This window comes from Mobula birostris, chromosome 27 (assembly GCF_030028105.1).
Source record: "Mobula birostris isolate sMobBir1 chromosome 27, sMobBir1.hap1, whole genome shotgun sequence".
NCBI classification, from domain to species: domain Eukaryota; kingdom Metazoa; phylum Chordata; class Chondrichthyes; order Myliobatiformes; family Myliobatidae; genus Mobula; species Mobula birostris.
Window position 1 is genome coordinate 27,282,151 of NC_092396.1, and position 21,507 is coordinate 27,303,657.

The window sequence follows — 21,507 nt, forward strand, 5'->3', positions numbered from 1 at the left end:
CCGTTAGTCTTGCGAGACCATGGATCTGCGCCTGGAAAGTCTTCACTCTCCAGGGTGCAGGTCTGGCCAAGGTTGTATGGAAGACCGGCAGTTGCCCATGCTGCAAATCTCCCCTCTCCACGACACCGATGTTGTCCAAGGGCTGATACAGCTTGGCACCGGTGTCGTCGCAGGGCACTGTGTGGTTAAGTGCCTTTCTCTAGGACACAACACGGTGCCTCGGCTGGGGCTCGAACTCACGACCTTCAGTCGCTAGTCGAATGCCCTAACCACTTGGCCACGTGCCCACCCGAATCCATTGAGTCCTTTCATTATCTGAGGGAGGCTTTCAGCAACTTCGTTAAGTCGAGGGGTTCTTTCTGTATCTTAATATGTATTTTGACCAACTGGATAATGTCCCAGATCTGCTGGATCCTGTAGTGTGCTTCTTCAATTTCCCGTCTAAAATCAAGCTTTATTGCCCTCCTTATTGTCGCCTCTAAGTCTGAGATTGACAGAGGAGGACTAATCAGCAAGCAACATGAGGTAGATAAACCTGGGTCATGTCTGACATACCCAGATGAAATTTTGAGTTGGTCACCAATTGGGCAGAAGTAATGTCTGCAGCTGGTTTCTATATAAATGTATTTACAGAGATATTTAATTAGGGTCCAACCAAGAAAGCAGCAGTGGATACAGTGGTAGGTCACCTTGGGTTGTTAATTGACAGGAAGCAGAGCATGGGAACAGTGGGCTATTGAGGTGTAATGCTCCCAGCCTTATAGTAAGGCAAGTTGACTACCTAAAGCAACACACACAAAAGGTTGGAGAAACTCAGCAGGTCAGGCAGCATCTACGGAAATGAATAGACAGTCGACATTTGGGGCCAAAACCCTTCTTCTGTGCTGAAAAGGAAGGGGGAAGATGTCAGAGTAAAAAGATGGCGGGCGGGACAGGGAAGGAGGATGGCTAGGAGGTGATAGGTGAAGTCAGATGGGTGGGAAAGATAAAGGGCTGGAGAGGGAGGAATCTGATAGGAGAGGAGAGTGGACCATAGAAAGAAGGAGGGGAACCAGGGTAGGCAAAAAGAGGTAAGAGGCCAGAGTGGGAAGTAGAAGAAGAGGGGAGGAGGAGGGATTATTTTTACAAGCAGAAATCGATATTCATGCCATCAGGTTGGAGGCTGGAGTTCAGTAACTACCCCATTATGTGTATCGACCCACAAAATCCAGCAATTTGACCAAGCACACATCTTTATGTTTCTGGCTAATGAAGTCTTTGCACGGAGATCATTACAACTATCACAGTACATGTACCAGAGGTTGACTCTGAAAAAATACATCACGCATTAATTTTACACTACATATATAGCTATACAAAGGAAAAAGATTTAAGAATACATTTTACTGAAGATGCATTATATGTCCTTGAGGAAGGCGATAATGTTATCAACAGCTCGTTTTCCAGATGGGAACGTCAGGTAGCCATTATCAAAGAAGCTGACTATCCCGTGGAAACCATCTGGAACATGGTACCAGATGACAGGAACACCATTATCTTCCAGCCTCTTTTTGAACAGCAGTCCATCGTCCCGAAGCACATCAAACTCACACGTCAGAATGTATGCTGGTGGCAACTTCTTGATGGCAGCGTCACTGGCGAGAAGAGGGGAGAAGGTTGGCTCCAAGCTGGGTTGAATAAGGTTAAAAACATCTTCCTCATGTGGTAGCAGAGGGCTGGGACTGTAACCTCTGGCTTTAAAATTGTCGGGGATCAGATCTGCACTTATCCAACTCCTGTACTTGGTTTTGAGCTGCACAGACAGATGCTGGCCCTTCAACACTTCCTCCGCCACTGACAAGTCCCCATTCAGGTAGTGCAGGTAGAAGAAGATCATACGTGTTCGGAACAGGAGTGGCACCGACTGATTTTGCTGGTAGGAGGGGAGGCTGAAGTCGACCATTTGGAGGGCAGGGTAGATCATGACCTGGGCTCGGAGGCGTGGCAGCCCTGCGGTCCCCTCCATCTCAGTGACTCTCAGGCAAATGGCTGCTGTTAGGTTGCCGCCAGCACTGTCCCCGCTCACAACGATCCTGGAGTCGTCCACGCTGTAGTCTGCTGCATTCTTCATGAAGTGCAGTGTGGCCTTTAGGCAGTCTTCAAACTGGGTGGGGTACCTGTGCTCGGGTGCAAGACGGTACCTGGGACAAAGCAGCAGGAAAGGATTAAATCATTGGCATGTGCAAAATCCATTGAGGGCCCATAGGAATATTGAGACTGAGAGAGACAAAGGCTCCGTCATTTGGGGGGGGGGGGGTAAAGGCAATTAGATTCCTTGACTGGTCTGACTGTAGCCTCCATCAGAGAAAACCACCTGAGTCCATAAGGAACGGTGGTCTTCAAGGGGAAAAGGAACTGCACCTTGCAAAGTGACAAAGTAAAAAGTAAAAAGTTCTTAATATGTCAGTGCAAAGTAGTTTTACAATGCCGGAAGAACTTAATACAGATGATTTGTGAGGAGAAATTGATCATAAAATAACCATATTGGAATGTGATTCATTGTGTTAGGGTTGGAGCGAGTGTACCTCAGATCTCTGCAAATAACTACAGTTTCTTATTTTATTAATCCAGAAACGTAGCACTGAAGAAATTAGTGGGAATGAAAGCCAATAAAATCCCCAAGCCATGATGGCATGGTTTTGAAAGGGGGTGTCTGTGGACGACATGTGACACTTGCTGGGTTTTTTTAAAGGGCTGCCCAAAACCTCATACAAGGTTAGTATTAATTTCAATCCCTTTGTGGAATCAATCACCAGCACCAAATAACGATTTCCTTATACTTTGGTAATGAGAGACTGCTGAGCTGATAGACGGCCTTCATTTTGTGCAGCCAGTCCTCCCTTTCCACATTAACTGTGGAACTCTCTTCCACAATACACCCTCTTTAAAAAGGGTATCCCCTTTTGCCTATCACCTGTCCAGCTCTTGGCTCCATCCCTCCCCCTCCTGTCTTCTCCTATCATTTTGGATCTCCCCCTCCCCCTCCAACTTTCAAATCCCTTACTCACTCTTCCTTCAGTTAGTCCTGACAAAGGGTCTCGGCCTGAAACGTCGACTGCACCTCCTCCTATGGATGCTGCCTGGCCTGCTGCGTTCACCAGCAACTTTGATGTGTGTTACACCCTCTTTATGTTGTATTCTACCCTCTGGACATTCACAGGTTCCTCATCGTGTTCACAACATCCTGTGTGTTAACCGTTTTGGCTGTTTCTCTCTCTCTGCCCACTATTTCCTAACTGCTCCCACCATGAAATAAGTGCTTTTGCCCAGCAGCCAAGAGAAAAGAATGTTTCCACATACTTCTTGTTCAAGAGAATATTTCCACAAAGCTCACATTTCCTCTTAGCAACACCTGCCTTACTGGTGTTCAAAGCTCAAAGAAAGTTTATGATCAAGATACATATATGTCACTATATACTATCGTGAGATTTATTTCCCTGTGGACATTCACAAAGGGAAAAAGAAATGCAATGGAATCAATGAAAAACTACACACAAAAACCAATATGCAAAAGAAAACTGTGCAAATACAAATAATAATAAATAGATAAATATTGAGAACATGAGTTGTAGAGTCCTTGAAAGTGAGTCCATAGGTGGTGGAATCAGTTCAGTGGCGAAATGAGTCAAGTGGTCCACACCGGTTCAGCAGCCTGATGGTTGAAGGGTGATAACTGTTCCTAAGCCTGGAGGTGTGGGACCTACGGCTCCTGTAGCTCCTTATTCTGTGTGCCACAGTTCCCAGGAAGACATTGGATTGCCTAGTGGGAGGGAGAGTTCAAAAGAAGCAAACTGGGGCAGTCAGAACATTCTGGCACCACAGTTCCCGAGGAGATGTTGGATTGTGTATAGTTAGGCACTTGGCAAGGGCCAATAAAAAGAAATTAGGTTTAAAGAGAGTGGCCATTGTGTGAGTGGGCCAACGTTAGAGTGGGGAGTTCCGGCTTTGGCAAGGAGTAGCAGATCCTTTCACTTAATTTTTTCTTTCTTTCTCATTGAACAGTTAGAGCAGTGGGGATGCCAGGCAAGATAATGGAATGGTCCTCTTGCAGGATTTGGGAAGGCAGGGAGACCTCCAGTGTCCCCGGCGACTACACCTGCAGCAAGTACGTCCAGCTGCGGCTCCTTTCAGATCATGTTAAGGAATTAGAGCTGGAACTGGATGAACTCCAGATCATTCAGGAGGCGGAGGGGTTGATCGACGAGAGATACGGGAAGGTAGTTACCCCAAGGTACAGTGCACAGGTAATTGGATGACGGTCAGGAAGGGGAAAGGGGTTAGGCAGCCAGTGCAGGGTACCCCTGTGGCTACTCCCCACAGCAACTGGTAAACTGCTTTGGATACTTTTAAGCAGGATGACCTCACAGAAGAAAGCCATAGCCGTCAGGTCACTGACACTGTCCGGCTCTGTGGCTCAGAAGGGAAGGGGGTGAAAAGGTGAGCTGTGGTGATTGGATATTCATTGGAGTGGGGAACAGACAGGAGGTTCTGTGGATAAGCATAAGATTCAAAGATGGCATGTTGCCTGCCAGGTACAAGGGTCAGGGACATCGCGGATTGTCTCCACTGCATACTTAAATGTCCGGATGATCAGCCAGACGTTATAGTCCACATTGGTACGAATGACAAGAGGTAGGAAGAGGGGAAGTGAGTTCAGGGAGGTAGATGCTAAGTTAAAGGACAGGACCTCCAGGATGGTGATTTCAGAAATGCAACCCATGCCACGTGCTAGTGAGGCCAGAGAGAAGATCATGCAGTTTAACATGTGGCCAAGGAGATGGTGCAGGAGGGAGGGTTTCATTGGGCTCCCTTCCAGGGAAAGTGGAACCTGTACAGAAGGGATGGTTTGCACTTGAACTGGAGGGGGTCTAATATCTTTGCAAGGAAGGTTTGCTAGTGGTGCAACAGTGGTGGTGGGGAGGTGGAAGGAGTTAAACTAAAGTTGTGGGGGATGGGAATCAATCGCCAGAGAAGATCATCACAAACAAGAGAAAATCTGCAGATGCTGGAAATTGAGCAACACAGACAAAATGCTGGAGGCAGCATCGATGGAAAAGAGTGCAGTCGACGTTTCAGGCAAAGACCCTTCATCAGGACTGGGGGAAAAAGATGAGGAGTCGGAGTAAGAAGGCGGGGCGAGGGCAAGAAACACAAGGTGATTTTTGAAATCGAGGGGGGAGTGAGTGGTGAAGTAAAGAGCTGGGAAGTTGATTGGTGAAGGAGATGCAGGGCTGGAGAAGGGGGAATCTGATAGGAGAGGACAGAAGGCCATGGAAGAAAGAAAAGGGGGAGGAGCACCAGAGGGGGGCGATGGCAGGCAAGGAGATAAGGTGAGAGAGAGAAGCGAGAATGGAGAAGGGGGGGCATTACCGGAAGTTCGAGAAGTCGATGTTCATGCCATCAGGTTGGAGGCTACCCAGATGGAATATAAGGTGTTGCTCCTCCAACATGAGTGTGGCCTCATCGTGGCAGTAGAGGAGGTCACTGGGAGATCCCGCTTTTTCTGGTAGATGGAGCATGGGGGTTCAGTGAAGCGGTCTCCCAATCTACATCGGGTCTCACCGATATACAGGAGGCCACACCGGGAGCACCGGATACAGTAGATGACCCCAACCGACTCACAGGTGAAGTATCGCCTCACCTGGAAGGACTGTTTGGGGCCCTGAATGGTAGTGAGGGAGGAGGTGTAGCACTTGTTCTGCTTGCAAGGGTAAGAACCAGGAAGGAGATCAGTGGGGAGGGACGAATGGACAATGGAGTCGCGTAGGGAGTGATCCCTGCGGAAAGCAGAAAGTGGGGATGAGGGAAAGATGTGTTTGGTTGGAGATAGCAGAAGTTACAGAGAATTATGTACATCCAGTGGAGGCTGGTGGGGTGATAGGTGTGAAAAAGAACTGGTGAAGGGAGGGATGCTCCTTTCTTTGAAGGAGGACATCTCCTTTGTTATGGAATGAAAAGCGTCATCCTGAGAGCAGATGTGGCAGACACTGAGGAATTGAGAGAAGGGGATGGCATTTTACATGTAATGTGGTGGATTAGGGTTTAGTCCAGGCAGCTCTGAGGTTCAGTGGTTTAATAACAGATATCAGTAGATAAGCTGTCTCCAGAGACAGAGAGATCGAGAAAGAGGAGGGAGTTGTCAGAAATAGACCAGGTAAATTTGAGGGCAGGGTGGAAGCTGGAGGCGAAGTTGATGAAGTCGTCAATGTAGCAGGGAAAAAGCTGGGGAATGACACCAGTGTAGGCTTGGAACATAGACTGTTCCACGTAGCCGACAAGAAGGCAGGCATAGCTGGGACCCATGCGAGTACCCATGGCTACACCTTTTGTTTGAAGGAAGTGGGAGGAGCCAAAGGAGAAACGATTAAGAGTGAGGACTAGCTCTGCCAGACGGAGGAGAGTGGTGTTGGAGGGGACCCGGCTGCGTCTGGTGTCCAGAAAAACATGGAGAGCTTTGAGGCCTTCCTGGTGGGGGATGGAGGTGTATAGAGACAGGACATCCATACTGAAAATAAGATGCTCAGGGCCAGGAAACTTGAAATCATTGAAAAGATCAACAGCATGTGAAGTGTCACAGATGTAGATAGTGAAGCAATGAACAGGGTGGAGTGGGGGATAAAACTGAGCTGAGATATGGAGATATAAGTTCAGTGGGACAGGAACAAGCATAAACAATGGTTCTACCTGGGCAGGCAGATTTGTGGATCTTGGGTAGTGGAAATGGGAGGAAGGTGCGGGGGTGAGGGAACTATGAGGTTGCTGGCAGTGGATGGGAGATCCCCAGAGTTAATAAGGCCAGTGATGGTGTGGGAGACAATGCCCTGGTGCCCCTGAGTGGGATCCTGTTCGAGGGGTAAGTAAGAGAAAGTGTCTGACAGCTGTCACTGGGCCTCAGCAAGGTAGAGGTCAGTCCGCCAGACTATTGCAGCTGCCACCCCCAGCCGTTCTGCGGGTTTGATGGTGAGATTAGGAGTGGTGCGGGGAGCGACCGAAAGGAGTCAGGTTGGAATTGGAGAGAGGTGTGGTGAAGTCGAGACGGTTGACATCCCGTCGACAGTTATCAATGAAAAGATCCAGAACAGGTAGAAGAGCAGGGCGGGGTGTCCAGGAAGAATAGGAGGGCTGAAGACGGGAGAAGGGGATCATCGGTGCGGGGTGGAGAGTCCTTGCCAAAGAAGGGGTGGCAGAAGAAGAGCTCGATGTCACGGCTGGTGCGGACGTGGAACGCACAGATAAAGATGTTGTTAAACCTAATGTGTCTGTACACTACTACATCAATTAAATAAAAGCACGAACGCAGGAGATGACTTTAACTGGACTATTCACAGTGCAGCAAGAGAAGACAATGCACATGCACAAACAACAGATTTCTAAGGGGACGGGTGGGGGGAGTCATTGCTCAAAAGGAAAAAGATCCATACATACAAAGTCAGAAATAGAAAGGCTGAGCGTGATTGGAGTAATGTTCTGAGCTGTGGATATTTCAATGCAAGGAGTATTGTAGGAAAGCTTAATGAGCTTAGGACAGGGGTCGGTGTGTGGAATCATGATATTGTAGCCATTAGTGAGACTTGGTGGCAGGAGGGACAGGACTGGCAGCTCAGTGCTCCAGGGTGCCTTTGTTTAAGATGTGATAAAGCGGGCACGATTACAGGGGGAGGAATGCCATTACTAGTTGGGGAAAATGTCACAGCAGTGCTCAGACCGGAGAGCTCACTTACTGTGACTATATGTGTGGAACTGAGAAAGAAGCAAGGGATGACCAAGTTAATGGGATCATATTTTAGAACGTCTAACATTGTGTGGGATTTTGAGGATCATATTTGGAGAGAGATCACAGACTGTTGCAAGAAACATAAGGTTGTGATAGTAGATGATTTTAACTCTCTACATATAGACTGGGACAGGACTCCCATACTTGTCAAAACTGTTCAGCAAAGTTTCTCATTCGGTATATAGTCCCAACTAGAGGGGGTGCGATACCCGATCTATTAGGGAATGAGACTGGAAAGGTGACAGAAGTACAGTGTCACTTTGCATCTAGCGATCATAATGCCATTAGTTTCAAGCTAATTTTGCAGAAGAATAGGTATGGTCCTCAGGTTAAGATTTTATGCTGGAGAAAGGCCAATTTTGATGGAATCAGAAAGGATCTGGCAAGTGTGTATTGGGAACAGGTTTTCTGGCAACAACGCGCTTGGTTATGAAGGAGCAGATGGGTTACTTAAGGAGTTTAAGAAATGTAAGAGAACACTTAAGATAATCAGGAGAGCTAAAAGAAAGCATGAGGTTGCTCAAGCAGACAAGGTGAAGGAGAATCCCAAGAGCTTCTACAGATATTTTAAGAGCAAAAAAGATAGCAACAAACAAAACTGGTTCTTTGAGTGGTCATCTATGTGTGGAGCCAAAAGAGATGGGGGAGCTTTGAATAGATTTTTTGCATCTGTATTTACTCAGGAGATGAACATAGAGCCTATAAAAACGAAGCAAAGTAGCAGTGAGGTCATGATTGTGTACCGATTACAGAGAAGAAAGTTTTTGCTGTCTTGAGGTAAATTAGGGTGGATAAATCCCCAGAGCCTGACAAGGTGTTCACTCAGACCCTGCGGGTGGCAAGTGCTGAAATTACAGGGGCCATAGCAGAGATTTTTAAAACGTCCTTTGCCACAGGTGAAGTGCCAGAGGATTGGAGGGTAACTAATGGTGTCCTGTTGTTCAAAAAAGGCTCTGAGATTAAGCCATGAGATTACAGTCCAGTGAGCCTGATATGAGTAGTGGGTAAGTTATTGGAAGGTATTCTAAGGGACTAGATATATGAGTACTTGGATAGATAGGGACTGATTAGGAAGTCATGGTATTTTGCGTGGTAGGTCATGTCTAACCAATCTTACAGAATTTTTTGAAGACGTTACCAGGAAAGTTGATGAAGGCAAGGCAGTGGATGTTGTCTACATGGACATTAGCAAGGCCTTTGAAAAGGTCCTACATGGGAGATTGGTCAAGAAGGTTCAATTGCTTGACATTCGAGATGCGGTAGTAAATTGGATTAGACATTGGTTTCGCAGGAGAAGCCGCAGATTGGTAGTAAATGGTTGCCTCTCTGACTGGAGGCCTGTGACTAGTGTTGTGCTGCAGTGACTGGTGCTGAGTTTGTTGTTGTTTGTCATCTATATCAATAATCTACCTGATAATGTGGTTAACTGGATCAGCAAATTTGCAGATGACATCAAGATTGCTGGTGTAGTGGACCGTGAGGAAGACTATGAAAACTCGCATTGGAATCTGGACCAACTGGAAAAATGGGCTGAAAAATAGCAGATGAAATTTGATGCAGACAAGTGTGAGGTGTTGCACTTTGGGAGGACAAACCAGGGTAAGATTTGCACTATGGATGGTAGGGCACTAAAGTGGAACAGAGGGATCTGGGAGTATAAATTCTTAATTCCTTGAAAGTGGCGTCACAGGTAGATAAGTTCATAAAAAAATGTTTTGGCACATTAGCCACAAATCAAAGTATTGAGTACAAGAGTTGGGCTATTATGTTGATGTTGTATAAGACTGTGGTGAGGCCAAATTTGGAATACCATGTGCAATTTTATTCACCTACCTACCTATCTACAGGAATTAATGTCAATAAGATTAAAAGAATGCAAGTAAAAAAAAAATATAAGGATGGTGCCAGGACTTGAGAACCTGAGTTATACAGAAAGGTTGCATAGATTTGGATTTCATTCCCCAGGGTATGGAAGAATGAGAGGAGATTTGTTAGAGGTATACAAAATTATAGGGGTATAGTTAGGGTAAATGCAAGTAGGCTTTATTCACTGAGGTTGTGTGAGACTAAAGCTAGAGGTCATGGATTAAAGGTGAAAGGTGAAATGTTGAAGGGGAACATGAGGATGAATTTCTTCACTCTGAGAGTGTGGATCGAACTGCCAGTGGAAGTGGTAGACCCAGGTTCGATTTCACCATTTAAGAGAAATTTGGATAAGTATGGAGGGCTACGGTCCAGGTGCAGGTCAACGGGGCTAGGCAGACAAATAGGTTAGCATGGATTAGATGAGCTGAAGGGCCTGTCTCTGTCCTGTAGTGTTCTATCACTCGATGTCTCTATGACATCTTCCCGACAGTAGCAGCAAGAAGAGAGCCTATTCTGGATGGTGGGGGTCCTTGATGATGGTTGCTGCTTTCTTGTGGTAATGCTCCTTGTAGATGTGTTACAGAGAGTTTCTTATATAAACACTTAGAGCATAGAACACAGAACATAGAACAGTATAGCACAGGAACAGGCCCGTGTGCTGAACCAATTAAATTAATCAAATTGCTAACTAATCTAATCTCTTCTGCCTACACAACATCCATATCCTTCCATTTTCTTCATATCCATGTGTCCATCTGAACATCGCGTAAGAGTCTCTTGTGTTCCCAGACATCCCACCTCTCCCGGAAGTTCCGGGAGTCTCCCGCATATTAATAGTGCCTCCCTGATGCCTGCAAATTATATACAATATCAGGGAAATCAATTTTTTTGAGAGCGAGCGAGAGAAAGTAAGAGAGAGCACGCACAAGAGAGAGCGAGCGAGAAAGCAAGCGAGTGCACGAGCGAGAGAGAGACAGAGAGAGCGCGAGCGAGACTGCGCCATGGCAGAGTGTTCCAAAAAAAAAATAAAACGTACGTCACCCCAGACTACACTAAAGTGTACCCCTGCCTAACAGGGGTCAAAATAATGACAGTGTTGCTCGCTGCACTGTTTGCAACAGTGACTTTTCTATTGCCCGTGGTGGGTTAAGACTGTAAAAGACATGTTGAGGTGAGTTTAACAGGTGTCATTCGTTCATTAGCATAGCTAACATTATTTAAACTAGCTGGCCAGCTGCTAAGGAGCTACTCTATTGCAGACATCCCACCTCTCCTGGAAGTTTCCCGCAAATTGAGGATGCTACCTCCCTGAAATGAGTTTTTGCAGGGTGGGATGTCTGTGTTCCTGCCCCTACCTCCACCTCAGGCAGTGCATTCTAGGCACCCACTACTCTGTGTAAAAAAAACTTGCCCCTCATATCTCCTTTGAAATTACCCCCTCTCTCCTTAAATGCATGCCCACATCCTTTGCATGCAAGCAAGTGATCTCTCCTTTATCCTTGAGTAGTCCTACCTTATGTCTAGTTATCCTGTTGCTCTTGATGTATGTATAAAATGCCTTGGGATTCTCCTTCATCCTACCTAACAAGGGCTTTTCATGACCCCTCCTGGCTTTTCTAATTCTTTTCTTGAGCTCTTTTTTGGCTTCTTTATAACCCTCAAGGGAAGGATTTGGTCAATATAACTTTGTTAATCACATTTGCTCATCGCTGTCCCAACAGAGGCAGGGATGGGAACAATAGGTTCAACATTTGTAAAGTTTATGTGCCATTTCCTTTCGGGACAGAGACGGATTATTCAACACGCAAACACAAGGAATTCTGCAGGTGCTGGAAATTCAAGCAACACACATCAAAGTTGCTGGTGAACGCAGCAGGCCAGGCAGCATCTCTAGGAAGAGGTACAGTCGACGTTTCAGGTCGAGACCCTTGGATTATTCAACAATCTGGTTGGAAATGGTGAAACAGAAATAAAAGCTCTGGGGCATTGAAAGGATGGCAAAAACTTTTGAACCTGGAGAAAGTGCAAAGAGATTATAAGGATCAACCGAGATGCAAATGAGTCATCGGCACTTCTATAGTGACATGCTAAGTGGACTGGCATCTCTGTGCAGGAGAAATTAGTCAGTGAAGTGGGGTTGTGAGTGGGTTGTTTGTGAAAGTAGTCATTTTGCAGAGTGATGTTGAAACCACTTCGGCAGCAGGCAAACTCATCTGGAAGGAAGTGGGCTGGTTCACGTGGGGTGGCGGTGAAATGAGAGAGCTGATAGAGTGCATTATTCTTTCATCAAATACCTCTTCCTTGACAGCCAGAATTAGATTACATTTCTGGTTGTTCCCTGTCTTCTCCCTCCCTGTTTTCATAAATACTGGTGTTATATTTGCCACCTATCGGAACCAATGGAAGACTGGAAGAAGATACCCAGTGTATCCACCATATCATGAGCCATTCTCTTTCAAAACCTTTGCAGGCAGGTATCAAGTCCCAGAAAACTTAATGGCTTTCAACTTTATTTATTTCTCCAGCACTCTTTCAACTAATGCACATTTCTTTCGACCCATTCATTCTAGACCTGCCTCTCCCCATTATTTTCAGGACGATTTCTGTCAATTTTTCCACGAAAATATTTGTTTAAATTTGCTACCATTTCCTTTTTCCCAATATAACCTCTCTTGTTGCATCCTGTGAGGGGCCCACATTAATCTTCGATTATCTTTTCTCTTTACATTTTGTGCTTCTTGTTAAGTTACTTCCAAAGTTATATTTGACATGTCCTTATCAGTGGCTTCATGCTTCTTTGCTGAACTATTAAATGTTTCCAAACCTTCGATTTTCTGGATTTTGGTGTCATTGCAAGCCTTTGCCTTTGATCCAATATTCCTTTAACTTCTATTTATAGCCAGATATATTGATATCTCCTGATATACACAGTAATATCAGGATATTTTACATATATATGATTAATTAATTAATCTATCTCTGTCAATTCTATTTCTATCTTCTTTACAGTTTTTACCTTTTGTCTCCTGCCTTTACGTTATCCCATCTAAGTACTGCTGATCTATCTTCTCTCTTCCATCTCGATCTTCTGGTTAATTCTCTATTCTGATTTTTCATGTCTCAGTGTGCCCTGTTGCACCCCTGCATGATTACTTTGATCCCCTGTTTTGTTATGCGCACTCTAAGAGGAAGAAAAAAGTTTCATTCAATATTTAGAGGATTTGTTCATACATTATTGTTAGCCATCTTTTAAGATAACTGGTCCTTTGCTCCCCTGCTATCAAAGCCCTCTCATATTTTAATTCTTTTGCTTTACAAAGTTGCTCGTGAAAAAGCTGTTTATGTATTTTATCTGCCTTCCTTATATTATCTTTAATCTTTCGTACCCTTCCCTTTGGGTTACTAAACTCAACCCAGTTTTTGTTGGAACTGCTCCAAGTTTCTTGTTGTCATTGATAGAAATATAAAGGGTGTACTGTGAATACATACAGTATATGTACACAGTCAGACTTGGTCAGACCATACTTGGAGTATTATCAGCAGTTTTGGGCCTCTTATCTAAAAAAGGAACGTGCTGGCATTGGAAAGGGTCCAGAAGAAGTTCTCTAGAATATTCCTAGGAATGAAGGAGTTAACATAGGAGGAGCATCGAAGGTTCTTGACCTGTACTCGCTGGAGTTTAGAAGAATGGTGGGGGCATCTCATTCAAACCTGTCGAATACTGCAAGGCCCAGATAGAATAGACAAGGAGAGGATGTTTCCTACAGTGGGATAGTCTGGGACCAGACAGCACAGCCTCAGAATAGAAGGCCATCCCTTTAGGACAGAGATGAGAGGAATTTCTTTAGCCATAAGACAGAGAATCTGTGGAATTCATTGCCACAAATGGCTGTGGAGGCCATGTCATTGGGTATATTTAAAGTGGAGCTTGATAGGCTCTTGATTAGTCAGGGCGTCAAACGTTACAAGGAGAAGGCAGCAGAATGGGGTTGAGAAGGATAATAAATCAACCATGATCGAATGCTGGAGCAGACTTGATGGACCGAATGGCCTCGTTCTGCTCCCATGTCTAATGGTATTTTGGTCTTAAAGGCCCTGAAGATGAGCTTTTTGCAGCAGCAAGGTCCATTGTAACACAGTTCATCACTTGTCCTCTCTATCTGTATGCTTCCATGTCAATTGCTCAGGGCTCAGGCAATAGGCCAGAAGTCCTATATTTTAATTTAGAGTCAAGCCTCTGTTGCCCAGTCAGTAGAATCTCTTCCCCGTTCCTCTTTATGTCACTTATTCCGATGTGGAGCAACCTGGTTATTCCCTCCCTTTTCAATTTCCTCTCGAGTTGCCATGAGATGGTCTTTACTCAGGCACCAGGTACGACACACACCGTTTGGCATTCTCACGCATGGATGCTGAGAACTCTACCCATTCCCCCAGTTACAGAATATGCAGTAGGCCAGAATATACACATGAAAGGATGTAGGAAGAGAGGGAAGATGATAGACAAATAACAACCACAAAGAACAAAGGCTTTGACTATCTTGTTGTCCGTACTGTAATCCTTCTCCTTATCTCTACAGGAAGCACATACACCAGGCTCATTGTATTCATTGCATCACATAGGCAATCATCTCCTTCAGCGCCCACAGCTTCCGCCTGAGAGAAGGCTTGTCCATTTTCTGCAACCAGAAGCTGTTGTCAATCGTAAAGGGGCAGGATGTGCAAGAATGCATGTGTTAGCTAAAATCCGGTTTCTACAGACCGGAGTCAGAACATGTAGGAATGGAAGGAGGAGACTGCAACCACTGAGATGTAGAGTAGTTAGTTAGTAACAGAGATAAGGGATAATGTGCATCTTGAAAAGAAATGTCGGTGCAATAAATATTGAGGCAAAGGTTCTGCCTGAAGCAGGGAGCTCAGCTAAAGCCTGGAATGGAGCTCTCTGAGGCTCCTGGGCCTCAGTGGATATGGACAAATCCATGCAGTGACCAAGTGGATGTACTAATGCCTGTGCTAAATAAAAATGTGGTAACCCAGATCGAACAGTAGACCAAACCTTACCCTGTTAATGATGATAATTTAACGGGGACATCTTTGAGATAAACTCTCTCAACTCAAAGGCCACATAGTGGCTGACAAACCTTGAATGTAAGTTATATATGTTACTCAAGTAATCCAGAGATACCAACAGCACACATCAGTAAAGAGACACATCTTGTCCTTTAGGAACATATTAGCAAAAACTCTTCACTGGGTTGCCGCTGTAAACAGGTGCATTCTGCAGGAAATCCAACCTAAGAGGTGTAGTAGACATATTAACGTGAGGAGCATGAGAGGGATCTTTGCAGGATAAGCCCAATTGTGGCAGTACTCTTGAGACAGCATTTAAACCCCTAATCCATGGGCTTGAATTGCTACCTCGAGGTTAGTGGCACAACCTCAGTTCAACATTAATTAATTGGCAGTCTCATTACAGGTTAGGACTGTATTCTTTAGAATGTAGAAGATTGAGAGGAGATTTGATAGAGGTATACAAAATTATTACTGGTATAGATAGGGCAAATGCAGGTAGGCTTTTTCCACTGAGATCGGGTGGAACTACAACCAGAGGTCATGGGTTAAGGGTGAAAAGTGAAAGGTTTAAGGGGAAACCTCTTCAGTCAGAGGGTCGTGACAATGTGCAAGTGCAAATAGTGCATGTGAACTCAATTTCAATGTTTTGTTTAAGAGAAGTTTGGATAGGTACATGGATAGTAGGGATATGGAGGGCTATGGTCCCAGTGCAGGTCAATGAGAGAAGGCAGTTTAAATGGTTTTAGCATGGACTAGATGGGCCAAAGGGCCTGCTTCAGTGCTATACTTCTCTATGACTTGAGTCCATGCTTAGTAAGTAATACCTGTGTAATGTTGTGTTGTAAAATAGCATTTACCATTAATATATCTTAACTGTGTGGAAAAATAAAATCAACCTCAATAAACTGGGAAGGATATCAGATGAATTATCGTCAGGTGTAAAATACCACAGATCAAACCAGATGCAATGCCACAAAATACTGCCAAGAACAGAAGACATACAATGTGTTGGAATAAGAGTAATGTTGAAAGACAGAGAGTAGAGACTCGCTTTAGTGGACAAGTAAAACAACGTACGAGCAATTGGATAGTAGTGAGCACATTACAGGAAGGGAGGCAAAAACGTTGAGCAGATGGAGAGACGGGAGCGCAATCCAGCAGACAAAATAGGATACGTGTGGTTGAACAGAGTTCTGTAGTCCATGCGGAAAGGGAGGAATTGTAGCACGAAGGAACTATAAGACCATCCCACTATACTTCGAAGGAAATCGTTGGCTGATGCCGGCAATTGGTTTCATCTCACCACCACTCCTCCCATTGCACCTCCCAAACCTATTTTCTGTACCACACACACAGATGAACAAGGCTGTAGAGATTGAGATACCCGCGTCGCCAAGTTCAGCTTCAAAACATCTAATCTCTTAATGCTCTTTTGTGGTCGCTGGATCGAATTCCTAGAACTCTTCAGCTGATAGTGTGAATATCTGCAGCGGAAGGACTCGAGTGGTTGGAAAAGCATCCTGCCAAGGACAGTCAGGGAGGTACAATAAGTGATAGACCTGCCAGCAATTGAATTGTATTAACAAATGGAGCGAGCCACAAGTCTCAGCAGTATTACAGTTACCAGGGCTCCGATTTGCTCTTATAGTGAGGCACCAATAACTACAGCTGCTAAGGAGCTTCAAGCTCCAAGGTGAAAGGCCAAGACTTAGATGAGTGAGGGTTATGAATGGGTGGTGTTCAGCAGGGTGGGGAACACAGGAATGTTGCAGGATACACATTTGCTGATGGCCCTGAAGAGTGAGAGGCCTTACCCTCCTTCCAGAATGACGATCAGCCTAGGTGGCGATTGCACCAGTTAAACAGTTCCTCCGCCCTCAGGCAAAGGATAATCAAAATGATCATCATGATGAAAGTCATAGTCAAAGAGTGACACAGCACAGAAGCTGGCCCTTCAGCCCATTGTGTCTGTACTGACCAGCAGGCACCCATCCACACTAATCCGACATTACACCACACATCCACCCACACCAACCAACCCACACATTACGGGGATGTGGGAAGAAACCACAGGGCCCGGGCGGCCGCGAGGAGAGTGAGAATCCTGGCTCCTGCAGCAGCAGTCGGGATTGAAGCCGGGTCACCAGAACACTAAAGCAGCGGTGCTGACCGACGTGACCCTGAGCCACACGTGGTGAAACCTCCACCGGGAGCGAGGGGATTGCATTGAAGCTGCAGCACCATTCTGGAGCGGGAGGACAGGGTGATCAGTTGGATACGTCAGGTTACTTCTGGGCCTCACTGATGATCGCTCCCACAAAGATCTTGTTCAGATTGAACTAGTTGTGCCGAAAGGCCTGTTCACATGCTGTACAGCTCTATGGGAACAGCGGTGATGCCAACGCCAAAAATCTGCCCATTCTAGTAAGTGAACCTTTCCCTGTGTAAACAGGCTATAAATACTCACTCCACAGAAACCACGACTGAGCCCGTTTCCCTGGCAATATATCGGCACAGGTGGTCGTAATCATCTGCAGAAGAAAGTACAAGTTAGTTACCAGATTAGAGGGACCAGCATCAACATCAAGCTCTCCCAGGATAAATGCCGTAAGGCTTAGGGACACAGTTCTCTTTGCACAGTCCTTTTCAGAACAAGATGAAAGGTCTCCCTCCCCTGACCCCACCTTCATTGTCAAGTCAAGCCATAGAGAAGGGGTTCCCAACCTTTTTTTATGCTATAGACCCCTATCATTAACTGAGGGTTTTGCTCTAGAGAATGTGACTGGGTTGAATGCCAAGAGATTAAATTAAATTCAGCTACAAAGCCAAACTGCCAAGTCACTGAAATTCCTTTGGGTGCTTTTATGTATAAACATGTAAATGGTTTCCTTAAAAGCCAGGCACCCTTTGCTTCACCACCAATGAATTACTTTCCAACTGCGTGCATATTACCATAACGGCCACAATACGCTTTCCCAGCCGTACTTTGAAATAAAGCCGTGGGATCTTCGACACCCACTGTGAATGTCTGACAGAGCTTGGGTTCTCCTTTCAGTGGAAAGGAGCCAACTCTGACTCCTGCAGGACCACTCCATGGTGTCAGCCTAGACATTGTGCTTTAGAATCACAGACTAAAATACAGCTGACGCCTTTAACAATTGTTTATCTCCAATCCTTTGTGGAGGAGGAATCAACTTCAAGTTGAACTCTGACCCTTCATTTCCAGATGCATCAGCGGTAAGTGGCCAATTAAATTAGCTGATGGAATGCGATTGGTAACCTGGGCAATGGGCCGAGGGATGGGAAGGGAGAGAATTGTGCCAAATCTTTTCTTGAACCAGAAGAGACACAGAGACATCTCTCCGATCATTTTCTCCATGTCACTAGGAAGTTGCCTTACACTGGCTGGGAGACAGTGAAGTCAGCCACTGCAAAGAATGTGAATCATAGAATGTTAGAATTTACAAACAGCAGGCCATTCAGCCCATCATGCCCATGCCTACTGAGAAAACTGACACGTCAGATCTCACTCCCAGTTCTTGTGGGTTATGGCTCACATTTCAATACTAGTGAGTTCCAAGGGACACCACCTTGAACACTTACTTATACTGCCAAACACCCATCCTCCTCCGTGAAAATACAGGACCCCTCGACTCTTGCCGGTGTCTGCCAATGGTGGTTGATAAACCCTCACGGGTACGCCATCAAAGTGCACATCCTGGATAACCAGCCCAGCCTCTTCCTTCAGCGATATCATGAGTAACTTTCTGCGCAGGTATCGGACAGCCGAGATCTGAGTTCCGAAGCCCAGGTTCTGGATGATGTTTCCCTGGGGTTTGGGGTGTGTGGAGGGGAGGGAGAGGTAAAAGGAATTAAGTCAATAACTTGCAATTATATAGCAGCCTGGATGGTTACGAAATACTGCTGGCTGATTGACAAGGGTGGGATCACGCACATGAAGAAGCAACTGGGATTGATGGAGCAGGTGAAGAGGTAGAATGCCAAGATTTGGGAAAGAAGTAACAAAGTTCAGAATATAAGTAAGAAAGTTATGATGCAGCTGTATAAAACTTTAGTTTGGCCACATTTGGAGTGTTGTGTGCAGTTCTAGTCACCCTTAACAGGCAGGATGAGGAGGCCTTGGAGAAGGTGCAGAAGAGGTTCACCAGTATTAGATACAAGGAGAGGTTGGACCTACTTGGACAGTTTCCCCTGGAGCATCAGTAGCCGAAGGGAGAGCTGATAGAAGTATATCTATCAGCTACCATTACCACAATGATATCACAGCTCAGACATCTGAGTTCAGAGTTCAGTTCCAATGTCCTCTGTAAGAGAGTTCCACATCTGGACAGATGTTCATTTGCCCTACCACCCCTGCAGCCAGAAATGTACAAAGAATGTTCTTTTTTTATCGGGAACTCAAAACTGCTCTCTGGGGCTTGTGAGCTACATTTCCCTTCCTAGACTTCCTCAATCAAACATTCCATTCACTAACCTCCCTCTCAATAAAGTCCCCCCCTGCACCTGAGTGAATCTGTCTGTCTGCCCCCGTACTCACATCCCTTCGTTCTGCTCTCTGGACAAGGCTTTCCATCTCTGGCTTGCTGATCTGATTAGCACAGTCCTGTCCGTCTCTGTTGAGCAGGCAGAGTGCCACTTCTGTGTAAAACTTCCCACAGTCAATCTCTCAGGGAATTCTCCATGTGTCACCTCCGCCTGTAACGTGAGTCTAGGGTCAACCTCAGACCCTGCTGAGGATTTGACCAGTGCCCCATACGATCACAAAGTTACATTCCGTTTCCCAGGATCTTGACACAACATAATGCTCGAGGTGGGGCTTGGAAGGAGGACAGCTGTAACGTGATTTTCCTTCAGATTCCGGTTCATACACACCTCACTATGCTCTCTCCATCTTCTGTTTAGGGGATTTCATGGGATTCTGTGGCCTATGGATGAAGGGTTTCCAGCGACAGGCATGTCCCCGAGATCAGGGGCTTGCAGTTTTGCACCGAGCTGTGTAATTTTCTCAGACGGAGAGCTGAGACTGCTCAGTTGCTGAGCAATATTCAAGAATGGTATCAACACGTGTTTGGATATTACAGGTCTCAGGGGATGCAGGGACCTGAAAACAGATTTCCCATTGCAGCCAGTGATGGAACAGGTTTGGGGGCATTTACACCCCTCCTACCTCTGTATCTAATGGACTGGGGGCTCTGAGACATATTCCTTTTGACTCAACTTCTGTTGACCAGTCTTATCTCAGTTATATAGGCACTGACCATGCCCTTGAACAACTTTGAGACAGTTTATTGTAAAGTCTCATTCTGATTAAAGAGCGACAAAGGCAGAACCCAGCTAAATTGAGAAGGTTGGGAAACAGTTAATTGATTAACTGGAGTACATCATTGTAACTTTGGACTGTAAGCAGTGTTTAAGAAAAAGATAAAGAAAAGGTTTAGAGGCACTTTAAAAGGAACAGTCACTCTGTTCACCTTGTAGTTCACCAGAGTGACAAACCAACCAGAGACTGAGCAGACTTCAGTTGTTAAACTATAACAGTTATGGCACCAGGTGTTTGACTGTCTTCTGTTGTTGTTTAATGGGTTCTATCGGGGTTCTTTCTTTCGTGTAAGGAGATGCACACATTCTTTCACTCACTCTCCTTTTTCTCCCTCTGTCCCTCTGACTATACCCCCCGCCCATCCTCTGGGTCCCCCCCCCTTGTCTTTCTTCCCGGACCTCCTGTCCCATGATCCTCTCGTATCCCCTTTTGCCTATCACCTGTCCAGCTCTTGGCTCCATCCCTCCCCCTCCTGTCTTCTCCTATCATTTTGGATCTCCCCCTCCCCCTCCAACTTTCAAATCCCTTACTCACTCTTCCTTCAGTTAGTCCTGACGAAGGGTCTCGGCCTGAAACGTCGACTGTACCTCTTCCTAGAGATGCTGCCTGGCCTGCTGCGTTCACCAGCAACTTTGATGTGTGTTGCGTTAATTTATACATACTTTGATAATGAAGTGTACTTCGAACTTTGAAATATGAGGGAGACTGGAAGAACTTGGAGAGGCACAGTTCCTGCTCCAACACAACCCTCCACTCCCCCCGGCATCTGTACGTGTGAGAAACGAGGAGCAGCTCAGTGGCCGAGTGGCCTGTCACCCGTTGCCAGCTGAAATTCCACCACTTGCCTGGGGTGATGGGAATCTTTCAGCAAGCAAAAACTCTGAGGTGTACAGCTGGGACAGAAGGGAGTGGGGACTGGGGTTACACAGGACAGAAACTTTGAGGTGTACAGCTGGGACAGAAGTCATTCCTTCTCTCCGCCATTGGGCTCGACAAGTGATGACCCCCTCCCTGTTAGACTGTTCAAGGTAACTTTTATTCTTTCTTACTTCTCTTCTAATATTTGTATATTTGTGCACTTGTAACACTACTGCGACACTGTAATTTCCTTTGGGATCAATGAAGTATTTATCAATCTATCTATCCCTCCTCTGTCTGATGTCTCCATGACCTTTTTATCAGTTTGCTGGCTTTGGGCGTGAATTGCCCGTTAACTCCCCGTGGCAAGTTCGGTTCAATATCTAAGATCAACATGTTTCAAAAAGTGTTAACTCTTCATACAGTTCCAGTCAGAATGAAAAGTTTTTATTCTCTTCTGGTCAGACCATCATACTGAATAATAAATGTAAACAATTTCCTACTTATTCTATACATTTCTCTTTCTGTACATGAATTGGCTGTAATTGGTGGGGTTTTT

At 45.6% G+C, this 21,507-nt stretch overlaps 1 protein-coding gene across 1 annotated transcript in view; it reads right to left on the bottom strand.

The window, feature by feature from the left end:
* Positions 1–1,214: 1,214 nt before the first annotated feature.
* Positions 1,215–21,507, bottom strand: part of aadacl4 (arylacetamide deacetylase-like 4) — a 20,894-nt gene continuing 601 nt past the window's right edge. Inside the window, exons 2-4 of the mRNA XM_072245363.1 lie at positions 18,353–18,578; positions 17,217–17,280; positions 1,215–2,180 (exon numbers count right to left, since the gene is read on the bottom strand). Coding sequence (XP_072101464.1) covers positions 1,397–2,180; positions 17,217–17,280; positions 18,353–18,578 — 1,074 coding nt within the window. The 3' untranslated portion in view covers positions 1,215–1,396. The remainder of the gene's footprint in view (positions 2,181–17,216; positions 17,281–18,352; positions 18,579–21,507) is intronic.